Genomic DNA, 19,789 nt, shown 5'->3' with positions numbered 1-19,789 from the left:
GTGTGTTCGTACTTCTGGCCATCTCCACTTCATTTCTGTTGACATCAGGTCAGAAATTCCCATCGCTGGCATCAGTTCCAGGTGCTCTCTGGGTAAATGAGTTTTTCCCATGTCCTTGAAGGCAACATGCATGAGAGAGCCAAAACCAGTACTGTATCCTCTACAATAAGGCCACCTAAGAGCGCAACAGGGTCTTGGCATCCACAATGTTCCCTTTGACTGTGGAATGACTACTCAACAAGCCAGAGAGAGGTTCATTCATCCAAATCAGAAGGAACTGTGCATGAGATATCCCTTAATTGTGGATTCTTAAAAAGCCCCAGAAATTGCCACATGAAAAGTATCAACTTTAAAAATCTGCCAGTCTCAGAGGACACTGTTACCAATGGCAGTTCCAGTTAAATAAAAACTTTCTTAATCACTTTACCTATTCTACACAAATTATAAAGTGACAGCAAAGGAAAAAAAGAGATCTGATTTCATGTTCAATTTACTATTTGTATGCTCACTTTATATCAACTTATATAAACTTCATTGCATTAAATCATATGAACAGCTCATTTCCATACAGATAGAATCTTACATTATCTATATGGGCTTCAAACCAAATAGTAATTGCAATCATCTAATATTCTGTAGCCTGTAACTGAAGATCAAAATGGTATCTTCAATTCTTAGCAGAATTGGTAATCTAAATATAGTTAATTGAGAAATATTTACAACAGTAACTGTTTTTTCTTCTGCCTGAAACCCTGAGTAATTTTATTATGAAGCTGATAAGTTTTGGTTTAAAAATTATCTCACAATATAAAACATCAGACATTCTTCTCCATGTCTGTCTTCCACAGTGGCTGTTACTATTTCCCCTCCAATTTTCTCCAAGTTGAGTCTTAATATTGAAACTTTTTTTCCTTACCAAAAATGAGTAGAGAGAATGATAAAAATACAACACTTTGGAGGATAATTGGAGATCATGTAGAAGGTAAAATTTTGTTTCTGTAGAAAGACTGCAAATCCAATGGTTCCTGCCAGGTTTGGAATTTTGGGCTTCAATATCAAGTTCACTATGTCCTTCAAAGAACTTGGGTAACCCTGGTGAGTTTCAAGACCTGCTCACACTGAAATTTCTCTTAGTTTTCAAATGTTTTATTGAACGTTTCACAATTCTTTTGCATCTGATTTTTGACACAGACCAGTCTTTCTGATTTACAGTTTTAGATACCTGGAAACTTTAAATCTCAGTTTTATAACCTCGAATGTTTTGGATGACTTTATTCATTAAATCCTTTGCTTTCTATTCTTCCCCACCTGACTCTTCTTGTCATGCATCCCTCTCCATTTGGGGAATAGTTTTACTGGGAAAAAAAAATCCTATCATTAGCCAATGTAAAGGTTTAAAGGAATTTCTGTGCTATCCATTTATTGTTTTGTGCCCTTGTTCAGTTGCCAGAGAACTAAATTAATCATAAAATTCCCAGACTCAGCAATCTATCATTACCTTATCATCCATCAAAGTTGCTGTATCCCTTCTGAATTTTCTTTTTAAACAATGGGCAACTGTCACCCCTGTTCTCGCTTATATTTGAAAAGATGGTGATGTTTGAAATTCTCCATTTCTCTTTCTCCATTCTACTGATCTCTCCACTTTTCCTAATCACCTTATCATTCATTGAAGACCTCTCTCTGCAGCGTTCTGTCCTCAGAGGAAATCCATATCCTTCCGTGGCTTGGTTTCCATCTTGACAGAATCTGCCTCAACAAACCAAAATATTCTCCCATAAAAAATGATGGTAATGACAGTATGAGTGTGCTAAGCACCTTACATATACCATATTTAGTGCTCACATTTATTGTTTTATTATCAAGAATTAACTGAGGAGAGGTAAGAATCATAGATGTTATCATCCATGTTCCATAGCTAACAAATGTCAGAATTAGAATTTGAGCCAGGTATGAATAAGCCCAAATTTTTGCTGTTTTCTAAGTATACTCCCTGTTGTTTTTATTCAGTTTCTTTCATTAATAGAAGAGGTGGGAAATAAATACCCAGCATATGAGAAATGTGAGTTTGAAAGTATCCAGTTTCACACACTAAGCTTCAAAAGGGACTAATCACTGTGCTGGAGAGTCTCTTTGATTGGAATTAGTGGAAAAGCCCTAGTAAGATCCCTATAGATTTTAGTTTCCTGCTTTATTCTTAATGAAACAAAGTTCATCTTGTCAAACATTGGTCACAGTTGGACATTATGAGCAAACTTTGATTGTAAGATTTCTGCTGACAGCAAAAGCTAAATGAAGTCGGCAGTCTGCCCTTCTAGACTAAATCCGAGAAACACTTAAGGTTGGAATGATAAAGCAGAACCTTCCTTCACACTTTCCAAGCTACATCAAAGAACATTCATGAAAAATGGCTACAAATTGTCCACTTCTGCCAGTGGAATTGATGAAGTGGTCCAGATCTCAAGGAACCTTGCCTGCTTGCCAAGTACTAATCCTTTTGACAGTCCTTCACTTTGACCAGAGCCAAAATAACCATATATTTTTTTTAAAATTTGGATGTAATCCCCACCTTGGTTGAACTCCTTTCTGCTTTAGATACTGCATACATACTCTGCATCCAATTTATAAGTGAAGCATTTCTGCTCTGATTCAGAGTATATCTTGAATCTGCTCCTGCACCCAAGTTGACTCCCACAACCCTCCTTGTGATCACTATTTCTATCTTGGATGAATACAACAGTCACTGAGTTTCTAGATTCAAGTCTTTTCCTCCTACAAGTCTATTTCATGCTTTCCAAAATGTAAATCTGATCATATTACTCCTTTGCACAAAACACATAAATGGTTTGCTGTTGCCCTCAGGATAAAGTACAAACAGCTTAACAGAGTTCTTAAGTCCCATGTCAATTCACTCCTCTACTTACTGCTGTAGCCTCTTTTTTCTCCTTAGTATTCCAGCCATTCTGAACTATTTTAAGGTCACAATCAGGGTATTCCCATTGTTTCCTTGCCTTCACACACCCTCCCCACTATGCTTCTCTCCACCAAGGATGGGGGATGTAAATAGAAACCTACTATTACAAGGCTCCCATGTCTTCCTTGAAGCAAATTAATATTGTGTTAGTTGACTTTCTGTCACTGTGACAAAATAGCTGAGATAACTTACAAGGAGTAAAGATTTTGACTCAGTTTCAGGACACGATCACTTACCCCTATTTGGGGCTTCAAGCAGCATAGTGTGTCATGCAGGAGTGAGTGGCAGAGGAGGTCTGTTCACCTAATGACAGCTAGGAGGCAAAAGAAGAGGAAAGGACCAAGTCCCCATTACCTACTTCAAGGGCAGACCCAGCAATGATCTAACTTTCTTCCATTAGGTCCCACCTCCTAAAGATTTCACCACACCCAAAAAATACCACAGGCTGGTGATCATGGCTTTATCACTTTCATAGTTAGGGATTTTAACACATATCTCTCTGTAATTATTAGAGCAACTTTGAAAAAATTTAGGATTAAAAGATCTAAATATAATCCACATTAACCATAATGACTTTTAGAGACAATGTCCATCAAAAATGTAAATGACATCCATTTCAAGTGAACATGAAACAGTCACCAAGATTGATCATATGCTGATGTAGTAAAATGACATCAATAGATTTCAAGATTAAACTTCTAACGTAGTATTTTCTCTGATAAAGAATAATTAAATTAGAAATTAAAAATAAGACATCTAGAAAAGATCTAAATATTTGGAAATAAACCAACTAAATTCTATAGCATCCATGGGTCATAGAAGGAAGGATAAAGTAAATTAGAAAACCATTTGATTGCTTTTTTAAAAATAAAGTTTATGAAATGCAGCTATAGCAAAACATGGGAGGGGGAGTATTAATAGTTTTAAAAACTTACATTGAGAACAAGGAACGTCCAAAATTTTTGATATAAGTTTCCACCTTAGGAAGCCAAAAAATAAATAAACAAAATAGCAAACTAAATCCAAAGGTCAGAAATAATAAGGATAAGAACATCAAGTAATAAAATAATAAGGATACACAACAGAGAAAATCAGTACAAGCAAAAGTTCCTTGAAAAGTTCAATAAAATTAAAAAATTCTAGCTAGATATATCAAGAAAAAAGAAAAGTACAACCTACTGGTGTTACAACTGAAAGAATCAATTTCTAGATCTTACTAACATTAGAAAAATAACAGAACTTTATGACAACTTCAGACAATTTTTTTTAATTTGATAGTTTTTTAAATTTGATAGTTTAGATGAAATAGGAAAATTTCTTTAAAAAACAAAACACAAAAAGGAAATAGAAAATCTAAGTATTCCAACATCTAAGGAAATTAATTTGTAGTTCAAAGAATGCCCAAAAAGAAAATTCTAGACTCTTGGTTTCACTGATATTTTCTGTTTAGGAAGAAATTATAACAATCATACACAAACACTGAGAAATACTTTTCAACTGACTGTATTAGATATATATGATTCTGATATTAAAAGTACCCAAACACATGACAAGGAAAATAAAGACTAGAGGAAAAAAAATTCTCCTGAACTACAAAAATTAACCAGGTATTAACAAAAGATCCAATAAAACATAAAAGTACAATGTATTTAAAAGTGGCAAAGTAATATATATCCCAAGAGTGCAAGTTTGTTTTAATGTTCAGAAATCAGTATTATTTACTGCCTAAAATGAATAATGGAGAAAAAATAGGTCATCTTCATAGATACAGAAAAGCACCTTTCAAATTTAATACTTGTTTCTGGCATAAATTCTTAATTAACTGAGAAAAGAGCTTCCTCAATCTTCTGAAAAACATTTACGAAAAATCCACTGTTAAACTTTATGGTGAAAAAAAACAATGATTTTCCTCTAATTTTATGAGCAAAGCAAGGAAAATAATTCTTGGTACTTATATTCATTGTGTTGGGGGTATTATCAAATGCAAAAAGAAACAGAAAAGTATAAAAATTGGAAAAGAAACACTGTCTTTGTAAAAGACAAAACATTTGCTGAAGGGAGTTTAAAAAGACCTAAGTAAATGAAGAGATTATCACATTTATGGATTGGAAGCTCAATATTTTTACACAAATTTATCTAACGTCACCACAGAATCAATATCTCAGCAGACTTCTTTAGAAATAAACAAGCTGGTATTATCACTATTTTTTATTTTAAATATTACTGATGGGTATATGGTAGATGAATATTTTATATTTCACTAATATTGATTTGGGCATCTTTTCATGTGTTTATTTGTCATCTGTCTTCTTCATTGAAATGTCTGTTCATTCATGTCTTTTGCCCATTTTCAAAGTGGAATTTTTTTTTTACAGTTTAGTTTGGAGAGTTCTTCATAAATTCTTAAGTTGACTATGTGATTCTCAAATGTTTTCTTCCAATCTCTTGTGTGTCTTTTGCAGAGCAAAATTTTTAATTGTGATAAGGTCCAACATTGAAATTTTCCTTTCATGGATAACACTTTTGGTGTTGAGTCTGAGAACTCTTTGCCTAGCCCTAAGTTCTGAAGATAAACCAGATCACATGTTGCTGGTGGGCATGTAAAACAGAACAGCCACTCTAGAAAATAGTTTGTCAGTCTCTTTGGAAACTTGACTTATTATACAACCCAGCAATTGCACTATTGGGCATTAATTTCAGAAAGATGAAAATTGATATCAACCCCCAAATCTGTAAAAGAATGCCCATAGTAGCTTTTTCATAATAACCTGGAAACAACCTTAATGTCCTTCATAGGGAATGTTTAAATGAAATATAAAAGAAACAAACTACTGACCTAAACAGATTAGATGGATCTCAAGAGAGTTGTGCTGAAAAAAAGTTAATCTCCAAAAATGACATCCTATATGATTCCATTTACATGAACTGTTAAAATTATAGAGATGAGGAACAGATTAGTGTTTGCCAGAGGTGAGGAATGAGGAGAGGGGATAAGTATGATTTTAAAAAACTTACATAAGGGAGCCCTGTGGTCATGGGACTGTTCTATATATTGATTGCGGTGGTGATTACAGGAATCTATACATCTGGTAAAATTGCATAGAGCTATATGCACAGACACATACACATACACACACTGACACACACACAAATAAGTACATGTAAAACTGGTGACATCTGAATAAGCTGTATGAAATGTACTAATGTCAATGTTTTGGTTTTGATTTTTGTTAGTTATTCAAGATGTTATCACTGGGGAAAACTAAGCGAAATGTACATAAAAGCTCTCTATACCTTTTTCTGTAACTTCTTATGAATCTATAATTATATAAAAATAAAAAAAGTTTTCTTAAAAAAATTTAAAGAGCTGATAGCAAACTTCATATGGAAATCTAAATGACCTCAGAGAACCAAAAGATTCTTTGAAGACAATTTTTTGAAGGACCAAAAGTAGCCGATTTCAAGATAAACTTACCATAAATATTGACAGTAACAAAGATCCTTGTGGTTTTGGTGAAAGGATAGACAGATATCAATGGAGAATAGAATCCAGAATAGACACATACATATATGACCAAATGATTTTAGAAAAATTCCCCAGGGTAACCCAATAGGGAAAAGAAAGTCTATAAGAAATAACATTCCAAAAACTATATGACTGTGGGGGACAAAGTTTCCATCTCACCTTGTGATCAACACAAAAGTTAATGCAGAATGGCTCATAGACCTAAACGTAAGTAATGAAACTACAGAATTTCTAGAAGACTACATAGAGGAAAATCTTCATGATATTGGCATAGCAAAGATCTTGGGAGAACCCCAAAAGTATTAATCATAAGATGGAAAAATGTTGAAATGGACTTAATCAGGTTTTAAAACCTCTGTTCTTTGAGACACTAATAAAAAAAATGAAAAGGTAAACCACAGATGAGCAGAAAATATTCACAATACTTTTATCTAATAAAGAACAGGTATTTAGAATATATAATTTTACATCTCAATAAAATACAACCCAATTAAAAATGACCAAAATATTGAACATAAAATTTATCAAAAAATCTATATAAATAGACAATAAGCACAAAAAGATATTCAGCATTATCATCAGAAAAATGCAATGAGATAATACTACATACCCACCAGAATGGCTAAAAGATGAAAGACTGACAGTACTCATGTTGTAGCATATGTAGAGCTTCCAAAATACTTATGCAGTGCTAGTGGGGATTCCAAATGAAAAGTCACTTTGGAAAAAGTTCTATTTCTTATAAATACTAAACATATTCTCATCTTGTGGCCCATAATTTTCATATAGACATATTTACATATGTTCATACACACAAATGGGAGTGTCCATCATAATTTCTATGTAAATAAGTATAGAACTACTTTTTGTGGCATACTGGCCACATATTTGCTTTGCAACTCTAATATTATAAAATAATTGAATTTTCTTCCTGTACATTTTTTTTTTCTTCCATTTTAATCCTTAATTCATTTGGAATTTGTTTTATTACAAATAGTGAAAGTGAAATGCAACTTTTCCAACTAACCAATTATTTATATTTTTCTTAATGAATTAAAATGCCATCTTCAAAATAAACTGACTTTTCAGATACATTTAGATATTATTCCTTACTCTGTTGATTGTGTTTTATGTCAATATCATACTTTATTATACTTTTACATCTTATATTTAAATGTATGGTAGAGTGCTTTATTATTTTTATTTGATGTTTCTGATTATTCTCCTGCATATATTCTTCCAAACATAAATCTATGGTGGTAATTTACTGTGTGCATATAACTTATGCAACAACTTTTACTATTATACATTTTCATTTTTCTCTCTACTATAGACAAACCAGAATAGACTTAACAAGAAACAAATAGAACTAATATGACAGCAGAGTAATCAAAATAAAACTTTATAAAAGATGTCTTTCAAAATATCTATGTCCATTAGTTCACAACTTTAATTTTAATTATAATTTTTCAAGTTTAAAAATCTTTATTAATGTATTTTTTATAATACTAAATATTTCAACCTAAATATATAAACGTATCCCTTTTTTTAGTAAGTTTTAGTTTGATTCCTCAGTAGGGTTTGATAGTTGTCGTATCAGTTATATGTGTTTGTTAAATTCATTCAAAGAAATTTAATATTTTTTAGAAATGCTGGTGACAAATTTACAACGTTTTCTATAAAGCTTATTTTTACATATAAGAAAATAACTATATACATTTTTCAATACGTGAATTTACTTATTCATATGTTCCAATGTTTTTTCAGTGGGTTTTCATGACATATTAATTTGATCTGTAAATGATGATAGTTCTGTCACAGAACTATCTTTTATATATGTATCTGATTTGGGTAGCACTTTCTGAATCTTCATCTTGTTTCTACATTTTGGGGGGAATTTTTCTAAGAATCTAGTTATTTACCATTAAATTGGAACTAAGTAATTATTTTTATGTATAACTTTCTTTAGATATAGCCATAGATGTAAATATACCTATATGTGTAAACATTATAACAAAATTATTTTGTAATTCTTCTTTTATAGTTCAGGAATAAATTATGAAGTTTCCAAACACCCTTTTGTCTAAAATCTTGTTTTAAACTATATTTCCTTGCATAAATATTTCATGATTGAAATACTCCCCTGGAGACCTCAGTTGAGAAGCATTGTTCAACAACATACCTTTTGCTATTCAATTGAACTGTAGGTTCAGTATCTGCTTAACACATTTAAGACATAGACATATTTATTTCCAATATTTTTTACTACCTATTTAATTTCACTTTAACAGATCCACTTGGTTTGTTTGAATATGAAAGAATGATAGTTTGTACATTATTATTGAAGGTTTTTACCACTTAAAATTACAATTCTTCCTATTCCTGAATATTTAATCCAAAATCATAAAGGAAGCACATTACCAGATCCATTATGGTAACCTGATTCCATCTCTTCTTTCTAAGAAACACAAAAATAATACCAGGAGATAATGCAGGTAAATGGAGAATACCTTCACAAATGAAAATTCACTGAATTCTGGCAGAGGTTTACCTTTAAAGAAAAGTTCATTTTTTAATAGAATATATATATGGAAAAACAATCTTGGCACTTTGCATTGGCTTTGTATAGTGGACCCTGGGGCTTGATGTTGAATGGAACTCTGTTAGCTTCTTTTGAATGGTGGATGATATCCCAAACATTAAAGATATAGGAACTCATTCACACAAAACTGGTTTCCTCTTAGTCACTGACTCTCATTTGAATTCAAGGTAGAGTCTTTGTGTGTTGTTTGTATGCTGTCTGGCCTCACTGTGCCAGACACTGAATTTCTCTTCATAGTTGTCAAACACTGAACTTGTCATGATAACTCCAGGAAACTACTACAATTGATTACTACCTCCATTATCCCCATTTTATAGCCAAGAACACTGAAGTGTAGAAAAGTGGAATACCTTATATAAGATCACGTAGGTAAAAATGGCAGCCCTCATATACTATCCCGGATCTGACTGATTCCAACCCAGTGTCTTTTCCATTATACTTGCTGCCTTACATATGCCCCTTCACCTATCTGTACTCTTCCTTAATTTCTCTTCCCTCTTCTGCCCCATCTATGCAGGTCTGTGACCAAGGCGTAGACTAAGAAGTGGAGTCATGCTTCACACGGCCGTATCATGCTGGCAGCCATTCCTGGGTCTGGCTGTGGTGTTAATCTTCATGGGATCCACCATTGGCTGCCCTGCTCGCTGTGAGTGCTCTGCCCAGAACAAATCTGTTAGCTGCCATAGAAGGCGGTTGATTGCCATCCCAGAGGGTATTCCCATTGAGACCAAAATCTTGGACCTGAGCAAAAACAGGTTGAAAAGCATCAACCCTGAAGAATTCATATCATACCCTCTTCTGGAGGAAATAGACTTGAGTGACAACATCATCGCCAATGTGGAACCAGGAGCGTTTAACAATCTCTTTAACCTGCGTTCCCTCCGCCTGAAAGGCAATCGTCTCAAGTTGGTCCCTTTAGGAGTATTCACAGGACTCTCCAACCTCACTAAGCTTGACATTAGTGAGAATAAGATCGTCATTTTACTGGACTACATGTTCCAGGATCTGCATAACCTAAAGTCTCTAGAAGTAGGGGACAATGATTTGGTTTATATATCACACAGGGCCTTCAGTGGGCTTCTTAGCTTGGAGCAGCTCACCCTGGAGAAATGCAACCTAACAGCAGTACCAACAGAAGCCCTTTCCCACCTCCGCAGCCTCATCAGCCTGCATCTGAAGCATCTTAATATCAACAATATGCCTGTGTATGCCTTTAAAAGATTGTTCCACCTGAAACACCTAGAGATTGACTATTGGCCTTTACTGGATATGATGCCTGCCAATAGCCTCTATGGCCTCAACCTCACATCCCTTTCCATCACTAATACCAATCTGTCCACTGTACCCTTCCTTGCCTTTAAACACCTGGTATACCTGACACACCTAAACCTCTCCTACAATCCCATCAGCACTATTGAAGCAGGCATGTTCTCTGACCTGATCCGCCTTCAAGAGCTTCATATAGTGGGGGCCCAGCTCCGCACCATTGAGCCCCACTCCTTCCAAGGGCTCCGCTTTCTTCGCGTGCTCAATGTATCTCAGAACCTGCTGGAAACTTTAGAAGAGAATGTCTTCTCCTCCCCTAGGGCTTTGGAGGTCTTGAGCATTAATAACAACCCACTGGCCTGTGACTGCCGTCTCCTCTGGATCCTACAACGACAGCCCACCCTACAGTTTGGTGGCCAGCAGCCCATGTGTGCTGGCCCAGACACCATCCGTGAGAGATCATTCAAGGATTTCCACAGCACTGCCCTTTCTTTTTACTTTACCTGCAAAAAACCCAAAATCCGTGAAAAGAAGTTGCAGCATCTACTAGTGGATGAAGGGCAGACAGTCCAGTTAGAATGCAGTGCCGATGGAGACCCACAGCCTGTGATTTCCTGGGTGACACCCCGAAGGCGTTTTATCACCACCAAGTCCAATGGAAGAGCCACTGTGTTGGGCGATGGCACCCTAGAAATCCGCTTTGCCCAGGATCAGGACAGTGGGCTGTATGTTTGCATCGCTAGCAATGCTGCTGGGAATGATACCTTCACGGCCTCCTTAACTGTGAAAGGGTTTGCCTCAGACCGCTTTCTTTACGCAAACAGGACCCCTATGTACATGACTGACTCCAATGACACCATTTCCAATGGCACCAATGCCAATACTTTTTCCCTGGACCTTAAAACAATACTGGTATCCACAGCCATGGGCTGTTTCACATTCCTGGGAGTGGTTTTATTTTGTTTTCTTCTCCTCTTTGTGTGGAGCCGAGGGAAAGGCAAGCACAAAAACAGCATTGACCTTGAGTATGTGCCCCGAAAAAACAATGGTGCTGTTGTGGAAGGGGAAGTGGCTGGACCCAGGAGGTTCAACATGAAAATGATTTGAGGGTCTACCACTCATGCTACTGTCTGTTATTGTTGGTAATCAGTAAGAGTCTGGCACAGTAAATCACTAGGTTAAGAGGCAGCTTTGTGTAGCTGCCCCTGTGTCAATCAATGCAGGGTCCGTGGAAACAGGAGGACTTCTTATGGAGCCTCTCCATCTAGAGGCAGGCAGGCATATGTCAGAACCCTTCACATGGTGGGATACTAATTGTTTGCATTGCAAATATTGGCATTCTGGGGATCTCAGTAATGAACCTGAACCTTTGGCTCATGCTCATGGACAATTATTCAGCATTTTCTACCACTGCAAAAACAAATGAAAAAAAAAAAAAAATAAGAACAACCTACAGTGTAGGATTTACATATTAAAAAGACACATTTGTCTAAAACATAATCTACAGAAAAATTTGTATCTATTATTATCATTTGTTAAAGCCTTGCATCATACCATATTGTTGGTTCAGCACCAAAAAAGAGATCAATATATTCTTTACTTTTTTTTTAAACATATATGCTGTATATGTTTTAAAGCAATATGAATGAGAGGTTGTGCTTTTAGTTACTCACCATTATAGATCCAAGTGTGATTTCACCTTCCTTTACCTACAGATAAGCCTGAGACTAGATCCCTGGAGTTATGGCCGAGATGTGTTGAGAGATGTGTATGTCTGATGTAGGATGCCAACAAACAGGACCCAAGGCAAAACTGCTCAATTCTGTTAACTTCTGTTACTATAAATAAAGGCATGTGCCTAGTTTTGATACAGAATGGAATATTTTTTATACTTGTAATATCACACTGGACCAGTTTACTGTAATAATGCCCTTGGTTTCTCCAGAAGGTGGGGTGCCACCAGATGTACCTGTAAAATGCAAGGTAGGTGTTATTAATGAAAATAATCCATTTAACCACCCCTTGATTTTACTTTCACCAGTCACTGCTAATGAGTTAATAGAAAATGAAGGGAAGCAAAGATTATATAAAATCACTGGGTAATATTTACCAGTAGCTAAGATCAATAGTTCTGTTGTTCAAAAGCTCTCTGAGTAAGGAGTTCTTTTCCAATGCCAACATAAACCAGTGTGATCCATGCATAACATGATGGTCATGCAACTAAGGATCTGTTTAAAATGTGATTGCCCCATGAAGACTGGACTGCTACTTTAAAGGGAACATCTAGCTACTGCCATTCTGATGTTCTCTATTCAAATGCCATACACACCACATGAACTTGATAACTCCAGGGTTTTGCCCTGCTTCCCTAGCATGTAGATTTTTTAAAAATTATCTTGTGGAGAGAAGAGGAATCTGTTTATTTTTAAAGAGGTGAGAAAAAAATAAGGTGGATCAAAAAACTTACTGATTTTTTTCTCCACTGAGTAAAAACTAAGATTATAGCCCCGTACATATGCAAAATTGTGCTGATTCTTTTATTCCCTGACCTAATGATATTTGCCAATTCAGTTGATATTAATGATTGCTTCTCAGACATTTAAGTTTTTAAAAAATACCATCATGTCATTCCCAACAGTGATCTATTTAAAGGAAGCATAGTTCCATTTCATTAAATGTCGAATGACTTTCACAACATATAGGATCTGAGAAGCCATTGAATATAGACTATTTGTGAAGTGTTCGATCAGTATTAACAAATAGGAAATTTCTACATTTTCATATTTTAATAAGATTCTTAAACAAGGTCTCTGAATTGCATGTGAGCTGATGAAGATCTCTGAGATTTTCCACTTGACATGTCAGGTGGGGATCTGACTTTCAAAAGTATGGATTTTTTTCAGTATTTGAAATTTTGAGGAACTTTAATAAAATTAAATTGATCCCCACCACCAAAAGTGTCAAGTTCAGAAACCATTTTTACAATTGAATAGCAACACAGTTAAATCCATTTCTCTCCTGATAAAGGTGGGATGAGATAGAAAGACTGAAGAATCTCCTGTTTGAGTCATATTTCATTGGCTTTCCTGGTAATTCTAACAGATCTTTTAGAAATTCCTTTCCCATGTGTGGCATTATTTAGGTCTAACGATATAAATCAAGTTGTGCATTCTATCAAAATTCAACTCTTACAAATCAGATGGGTCCTTTCAAAGTAAAAAAAAAAATTAAAGTGAAGGGGTAGTTTTCCAAAAGAGAAACTAGTTAATTTGAATTTGGCAACTTATATAAAGAAAATACTTAACAGATTAGAGTGTGCAAGCAAAAACATTGAACAATTAATAAAAGGACTTGAGATTCTAACTGCTATGTTTTTGTCAAAAGCTAACCATAAAACACCTGAATGAAATAAAATTGGATTAAAGGTAGTCCATCCATGAAAAGATTTAGTTAAAAGATTTAGATATTAGTCCATTCAAAGAAGAGGGATTGAACTCTCTCAGGGGTTTCCATACTTAGATTCATAAACAGTTATGATATTGCTAAGCATTTTTCCAAGAGTCCCACTGACAAAGTTGGGCAAATGACAAAGTTGGGCATCTATATGAGCCTAATAAGTCCTCTATAAAGCCTATAAACAAGAATTGTGTTTAAAAATATTTTTTACCTGGTGGGTAGCTTATTTGAACACAAAGTATTTCTCTTCCTAATTAACTGTTAACACTGTCAAAACCTATAGTTTCATGGAACCCCAAATATTCAACATTCTAGTACTCCTCTGCAATATTCCTAGGTCCAACATTTCTAATAAGAGTAAAATTGTAAAATTATAGTTTGAATTAGGCTACAACTGCAACAAATATATATATGCCACCTGCCTAAGTGTTCAGACCATGAAAGTACATTGACCAACTATTCCAGGAAAATGGCTAATTACTGCCTGAAGCATTGTTGCAATGGATTTATAGGTAATTGAATGGACACTTAACTTTTCTACATTCTTACTACTGGTACAAATCTTGGGTTCCTTTTTATATCTGCAAAGCTCTGGCATTCCGTTGACTATAACTCTGGGGCTTTATCATCCAGTTTTACAAAGGGATTGCATGAATTTTTCTTTATGACTGCTGATTAACCCTTTGCTACATCATGGTAGGGGATAACTGCCTAGATCAGCATGTGGGCCAACTTTTCTCTTTAGATTTTACAACCTGAGTTATTTTCTTCCTTGAGGGTTTGTTTCAAAGTAACTTATGAAGAAATACAGTTGTTTGGCTGGGCATTTTGTTCTAGATTGATCAGTACTCTATATGTAATTAGCCTTTTCAGAGAAATATTTACTTTCTCTAGCCATTAAATCTATAAAAGAAAAAAATTCCCTGACTACAGCCCTAATGGTCTAATAAAATTGCTACATGGGCTCAAATGTCTGACATACATATTAAAGTAAGAGAATTCAAACAAATTTGCTTAATAAGTTCCTAATATGGAGTTTCTACTTTTCTAAATATTCATGTCACTTGCTTTTTAGCCTTTTTTTTTTTCATTTTCATTGCATTTATAATCATGTGCCTGTCAAACAGTCTCCAAGTGTGAAAAGTGTGAACCAGGAATCACTAAAACTCATACTTCCTAGTTTCTGAGGTCCTTTGTCAGAATTCTGGTTTTGCTCAACTTTCTCAGAAAAGTTGCCTACCACCAACTCTCCAGTAGTATGAAGGCATTCCAGGTGTGTTCTACAGTATTTAGGCTAGATTCTTTTCTCATTGTTCTGTCAAAAATTATTTTTCTCAGTTCTCCCAGGATTCCAGATGTGACAATTTTCTGTTACTCTTTAAAAAAGGATTATTTAAATCTCACCTCCATTGAAGCCTGCCTTTTGTCACTTTCCATTATTCAAGTAGGAAAAAACGTATTTTTTAATATTAGAAATACAAAACAGAAGATGAAGTGAGTAGAGTCCCATGTAAATTATCTTATACTTCCAGGGTCTCCCTCCGTCTCTGAGTCAAGACGTTTGTTTTATCCTCAGGGGCTGTGCTTGGAAGCTGTTCAGCAACACAGAATGTGTCTTGAGGCTCCCTAGGAAAGGAAAAAAATGGATCATTTTCAGCCTCTAAAGTTAAGCCCTGACAAAAAGACATATCAAGAATTCAAAGAAAGGATGGAAGGAGGCACTGAGATCTCTTTTACTCTATCTCCTTTATTGCTAATTTTTATAGTTAACTTCTAACTGAAGAATCAGAGCTCATGCTCTTTTTTAAACTTTCCTTGGTAGCTATTTTTATCCTCCATGTCCTGGCCACCTATACCTCACTTGAAATTCCAAATGGATTTTTGAGGCATGTGAACTAGTCACAAAACCTTTAGGGCCAAAGCCATTCTTCCTACTTGGTATTTAGGTAAAGATTTATCATCTTTATTACTGAAATTAACATTCTCCATTATACTATTCCATCATGTGCCTGGTTATTTCCCACCATTGACTTTGGGAGCTCCATTCAATTTCTTTTGGCTGAAGTCCTTGATATTTTCTGATTGAAGAGTTATGGAGTTATTCTGCCTTCGTGTACAAAAAAAAAAAAATCTTTAAGGGATGAAATATTATTTGACTTACTGAGCTAGAAATTTATATTTTGATTAGACAACAGAAGGTTTTTTTCTTGTTATTTGGCAAATACCTGACCTCTCTCGGTGACACTCTCCTTTACCCCTCAAAAACTTTTTCCAAAAGAACCTTCTCATTTGTGTTCCCACAAGGTGTAACTCCTGGGAAAAGAGTTTTGTAACATAGTTCTGCAGGATGAAATGAGAGCTGGTTAGCTAGGATCTTCAGCTAGGTTTGCCTAATGAACACTGGGTCCAGAAGCCGTAAGTCTAGGCTTGAAAGGTTTAGCTAAGAAAATCAGTTGTACATCAACAATGAATGAAGGTTTTCAATTCTGAAGTCAGTTTTGGGAGCAGTAAATGGAGTTGCATATTTTTTCCAAAATCTTGAGGACTGGAAAGTCTTATCTTGTGTGAGCTTTTCAACAGATGGCCTATGGCAACATGTTGGCAAAAGAAACAACAAAAGACATGATTAAGATGTATGTAAAAGGTTTATTTTTCTAAAACAGGATTGGTGCTGATGTTCCTCTTTCCAAATATGGCAATTTGATTAGGATAAGCTTACATATGCCCCAATTGCCCTCCTTCAATTTGTCAAGATCTTTAATACCCTTCTCCTTCCCCCACCCCTAGCTCCCTGGAAAAGATCCTGAATGGCAAGAAGGAAAATATCAGGGACTACAGTAGATGCCCTTGAGAGAAAGGTTCCAAGATCTCAGTGGATGCCTGAAGCCACACTATCAAATCCTCTCCATATTGTGTTTTCCCCTATACGTACCTACTGAAAAGATTTAATTTATACATTAGGCTCAGTAGGAGTTTAACAGTGCTAACAATAAAACAGAACAATCATAACAATATACCATAATGAAAGCTTTAGGAATGTGCACTTTCATGCATCTTCCACAAATATTCATTTAATATTTTCAGACCAAGGTTGATCTTGGGTAACTGAAACTATCAAAACCAAAACCAACCATGGATAAGGAGGAACCACTGGGCTAACCCCACAGAGAGAGCCCAGAGAGAGGAAAGCTCTGGCATTCCCTGGTGTTCCTGTCTCTCCTGATGTCACAATTGAAATGATCCTTCCTTCTCCAGCCTGCCTGCTCATGTCTGCCACCTCTGAGCTGCTGTCATGGCTCATCAATGAATGCTCTCTCCAGGGATGTCTTCTTTCATTGGTACTCGGAAATTCTTGGGTAATTGTTAAACTGGAAATTGCTTTTATTAAAAAAAAAAAAAAAAAAAAAAAACCCTCCAGCCTATCTTATATAACACTTTAAAATTTAAGACTTACCATTCACATAGTCACAAGCTGACAGCAATCTGCAGGTTGAGTGAATCTGATTTTTTCTCTTCCAGAAGCAGGTGGGTTGATATAATGCCAGTCTTAAATAGAAAGATTTATTTATAGTTTTAGCAGAGTGAGAAAAGAGCTGGCTTAATCAAGAGAGTACTTCTCTTATTAAGGAAGGCTCTAAGTTTAATATGCTAAATAGCCATTAGGAGACAACAAAAATGCAAATTTATGTTCTCTAAATTGGTTAACTATTCTAATTCCAGTAAAGTTCAAATGATATCTATCCATAGGGAAAATGGCCCAAAGACTTTGTATCAGATCTCAAAGGGAAAAGTGAAAACAGAAATTTGGTTGCTGTGTTAACTTTCTTCATTTATTGCACACCTCCTATTCTAAATTGCTTTAATATCTTTAATCTACCCTGCAATACAATCTATACAATCTACAATGTAATCAACAAATAACAAGCAGATTAACTCAAACTTGCAAAAAATTCCCTCAGTCTTTACAACCATGTATGTCCAAAGCATACCAACTCATACACGTATCTGTCTGACAGTTAAAGACTGAAACTGAGTCATGAACAAACTGCATTGATTAGAAGAAGTCATGCTCTTTTCCTTCCCAGTTATAAATTCAGGTGTACCATATGAACTTGGGTCACTTCATACACAAGATAGCTGTTGTCCCGTATTTTATCCATAAGGTATAGAATGCCCCAAATCATAATCAATTAAAAGGCTATTGTTTATATATACATATATAAATATCTGGGGGAGGGTGTTTGATTTAAGTGTTTAAGATGTAACTGTTTTAAAAGCTGATAAGTTTGAGCAGGAGGAAAAAAATATGTGTGTTTGCATTTTTCTTTAATGTCTTTATCAAAATATTTTTTCTGGGACTATCCCATGATTGGAAGTTTCTAACCAACAACCTAACAAAATTTTTCTTAAATGCCTGATAGCTTGTTTCTGTTCTCAAAAAATTAGTGCTAAATTCAAAGTGCATTGATTTAGGTTTATGTCTTATTGACTGTTATTGGGTAATTGTTGTGGGCATGTTGTTGGTTTTTTTTTTTTTTTTTTTTCTTTTATAACATGTAAAAACAAGTTAACTTATTTTATTAATATGTAAAATAAGTTAGAAAAATATGTTTTCTTTGCTGATGAAAAGGGCTTAAGCATTTGACATCTCAAATCTGTTGGGGTATTATTAAGAAAAGAAATGTAATAAAGGGCAATTAAAGTCACATGGGAATATTTCCTTATTGAAAGAGATAGATTATATGGACTTCGCAAGGAGCATAAGTTTTTTTAATTGCTTGAGTGATTGATGAAATAATCTACAAAACTGTCAGAAGAGGCAGGTCCATTGGAATCCTGCTCTAAATGTGGAGAGGAGACTACTCAAAGAGGAAGCAGAGGCTGGGCTATCAGTTTCTTTATCTGAAAAATTACAAGGGGGTCATGGTTTGACCTGCTGTATATTGAAATCTATGCAATATCAACCACATAATAAAGACATTCTACTTTAGTAGGAATAAATCCTGTATCACTTGCAAATTGTTTGACTTGGAAGGGTTCAGCAAGCCATATGTATAACATCATCGTCTACTTTTTCTGAATTAGCTTTCACTCAACCAGATTTTCATGATTCAAGACATCATGTAAAGTAGAAAGACAAAGAATTTAAAAGAAAAATCTTTTGTCTTTAAGCAAATTGGTAACAGGAGAAAGAGCAGGTGGTTTAGTGTTAAAGAGGGAATGAATTGAAAATTTAAAAACTGCTCTTGTGCAATCTTTCTGCTGAGAGTGAAGATGCTTTCTCTTTCCCGCTGGTATTTAAGGGAATCGGTTTTAGGAGATGTGCTCAGGTACCTGTCATTAGCTATAGTATCATCCTCAGCCTCTGTGGTTCATCTGATACCTTCCAGTGAAAGGGGTGTCACTGGAGGAGAAAGCAAAAAGTTGACAGTAATGGTACCTGCAAGTCACATTGTTAGATGACAAAAAAAAAAAAATTCGCCTCCAGGCAATGGCAAACACAAATTCTAAGGCAACTCTACCAAGAGATTCAGAAAAGGCTGCTTTGCTATTCTTTAATTGCAAATACAGAGCTTGCCGCCAGACAGGAATTTCCTTCTCCCTGGAGATTTCCTGGTAATGCTAGAACTGCCTGGGCAGCAGTCATATCTCTGACAGTGGATTTTAATTTTATACCACTAAACTAGTCTGACTAAACAAGCAATCTCCCATGAACATAGTCTTGAATGTGTTATGTGCATATCTCTGCCAACTAATATCACAAGTTAGCCAGTCTAGGAAACTTACTGATCAGGGTTAAGATGGACCCAATACATCAGGACTTGTTTTTATAAATTATGGGAAGGAGGTACTATAATGAAGCCACAATATTAAATGAAAGCTAAGCATCCTTGTAACTCAGCAGTCTGGCTTCTGCTTCTGTTCTTGGAAAGACTTCTTGATCATGTGCTACTTCATAAATTTA

General features: G+C 35.1%; 1 protein-coding gene across 6 annotated transcripts in view; it reads left to right on the top strand.

Annotated features, from left to right (window-relative positions):
• LINGO2 (leucine rich repeat and Ig domain containing 2) overlaps positions 1 to 19,301 on the top strand; it is a 1,166,767-nt gene extending 1,147,466 nt beyond the window's left edge. For all 6 annotated transcript variants that reach the window (XM_079112353.1, XM_079112352.1, XM_079112354.1 and 3 more), the window contains one exon: positions 9,620 to 19,301. In XM_079112353.1, the coding sequence (XP_078968479.1) occupies positions 9,655 to 11,475 (1,821 nt within the window). In that variant the 5' untranslated portion in view covers positions 9,620 to 9,654 and the 3' untranslated portion in view covers positions 11,476 to 19,301. The remainder of the gene's footprint in view (positions 1 to 9,619) is intronic.
• The last annotated feature ends 488 nt before the right edge of the window (positions 19,302 to 19,789 follow it).

Source organism: Sciurus vulgaris (genome assembly GCF_902686455.1).
Source record: "Sciurus vulgaris genome assembly, chromosome: 15".
Classification (NCBI taxonomy): Eukaryota; Metazoa; Chordata; class Mammalia; order Rodentia; family Sciuridae; genus Sciurus; species Sciurus vulgaris.
The sequence above is the reverse complement of the archived record's forward strand: the minus strand, read 5'-3'. Positions and strand labels throughout refer to the sequence as shown.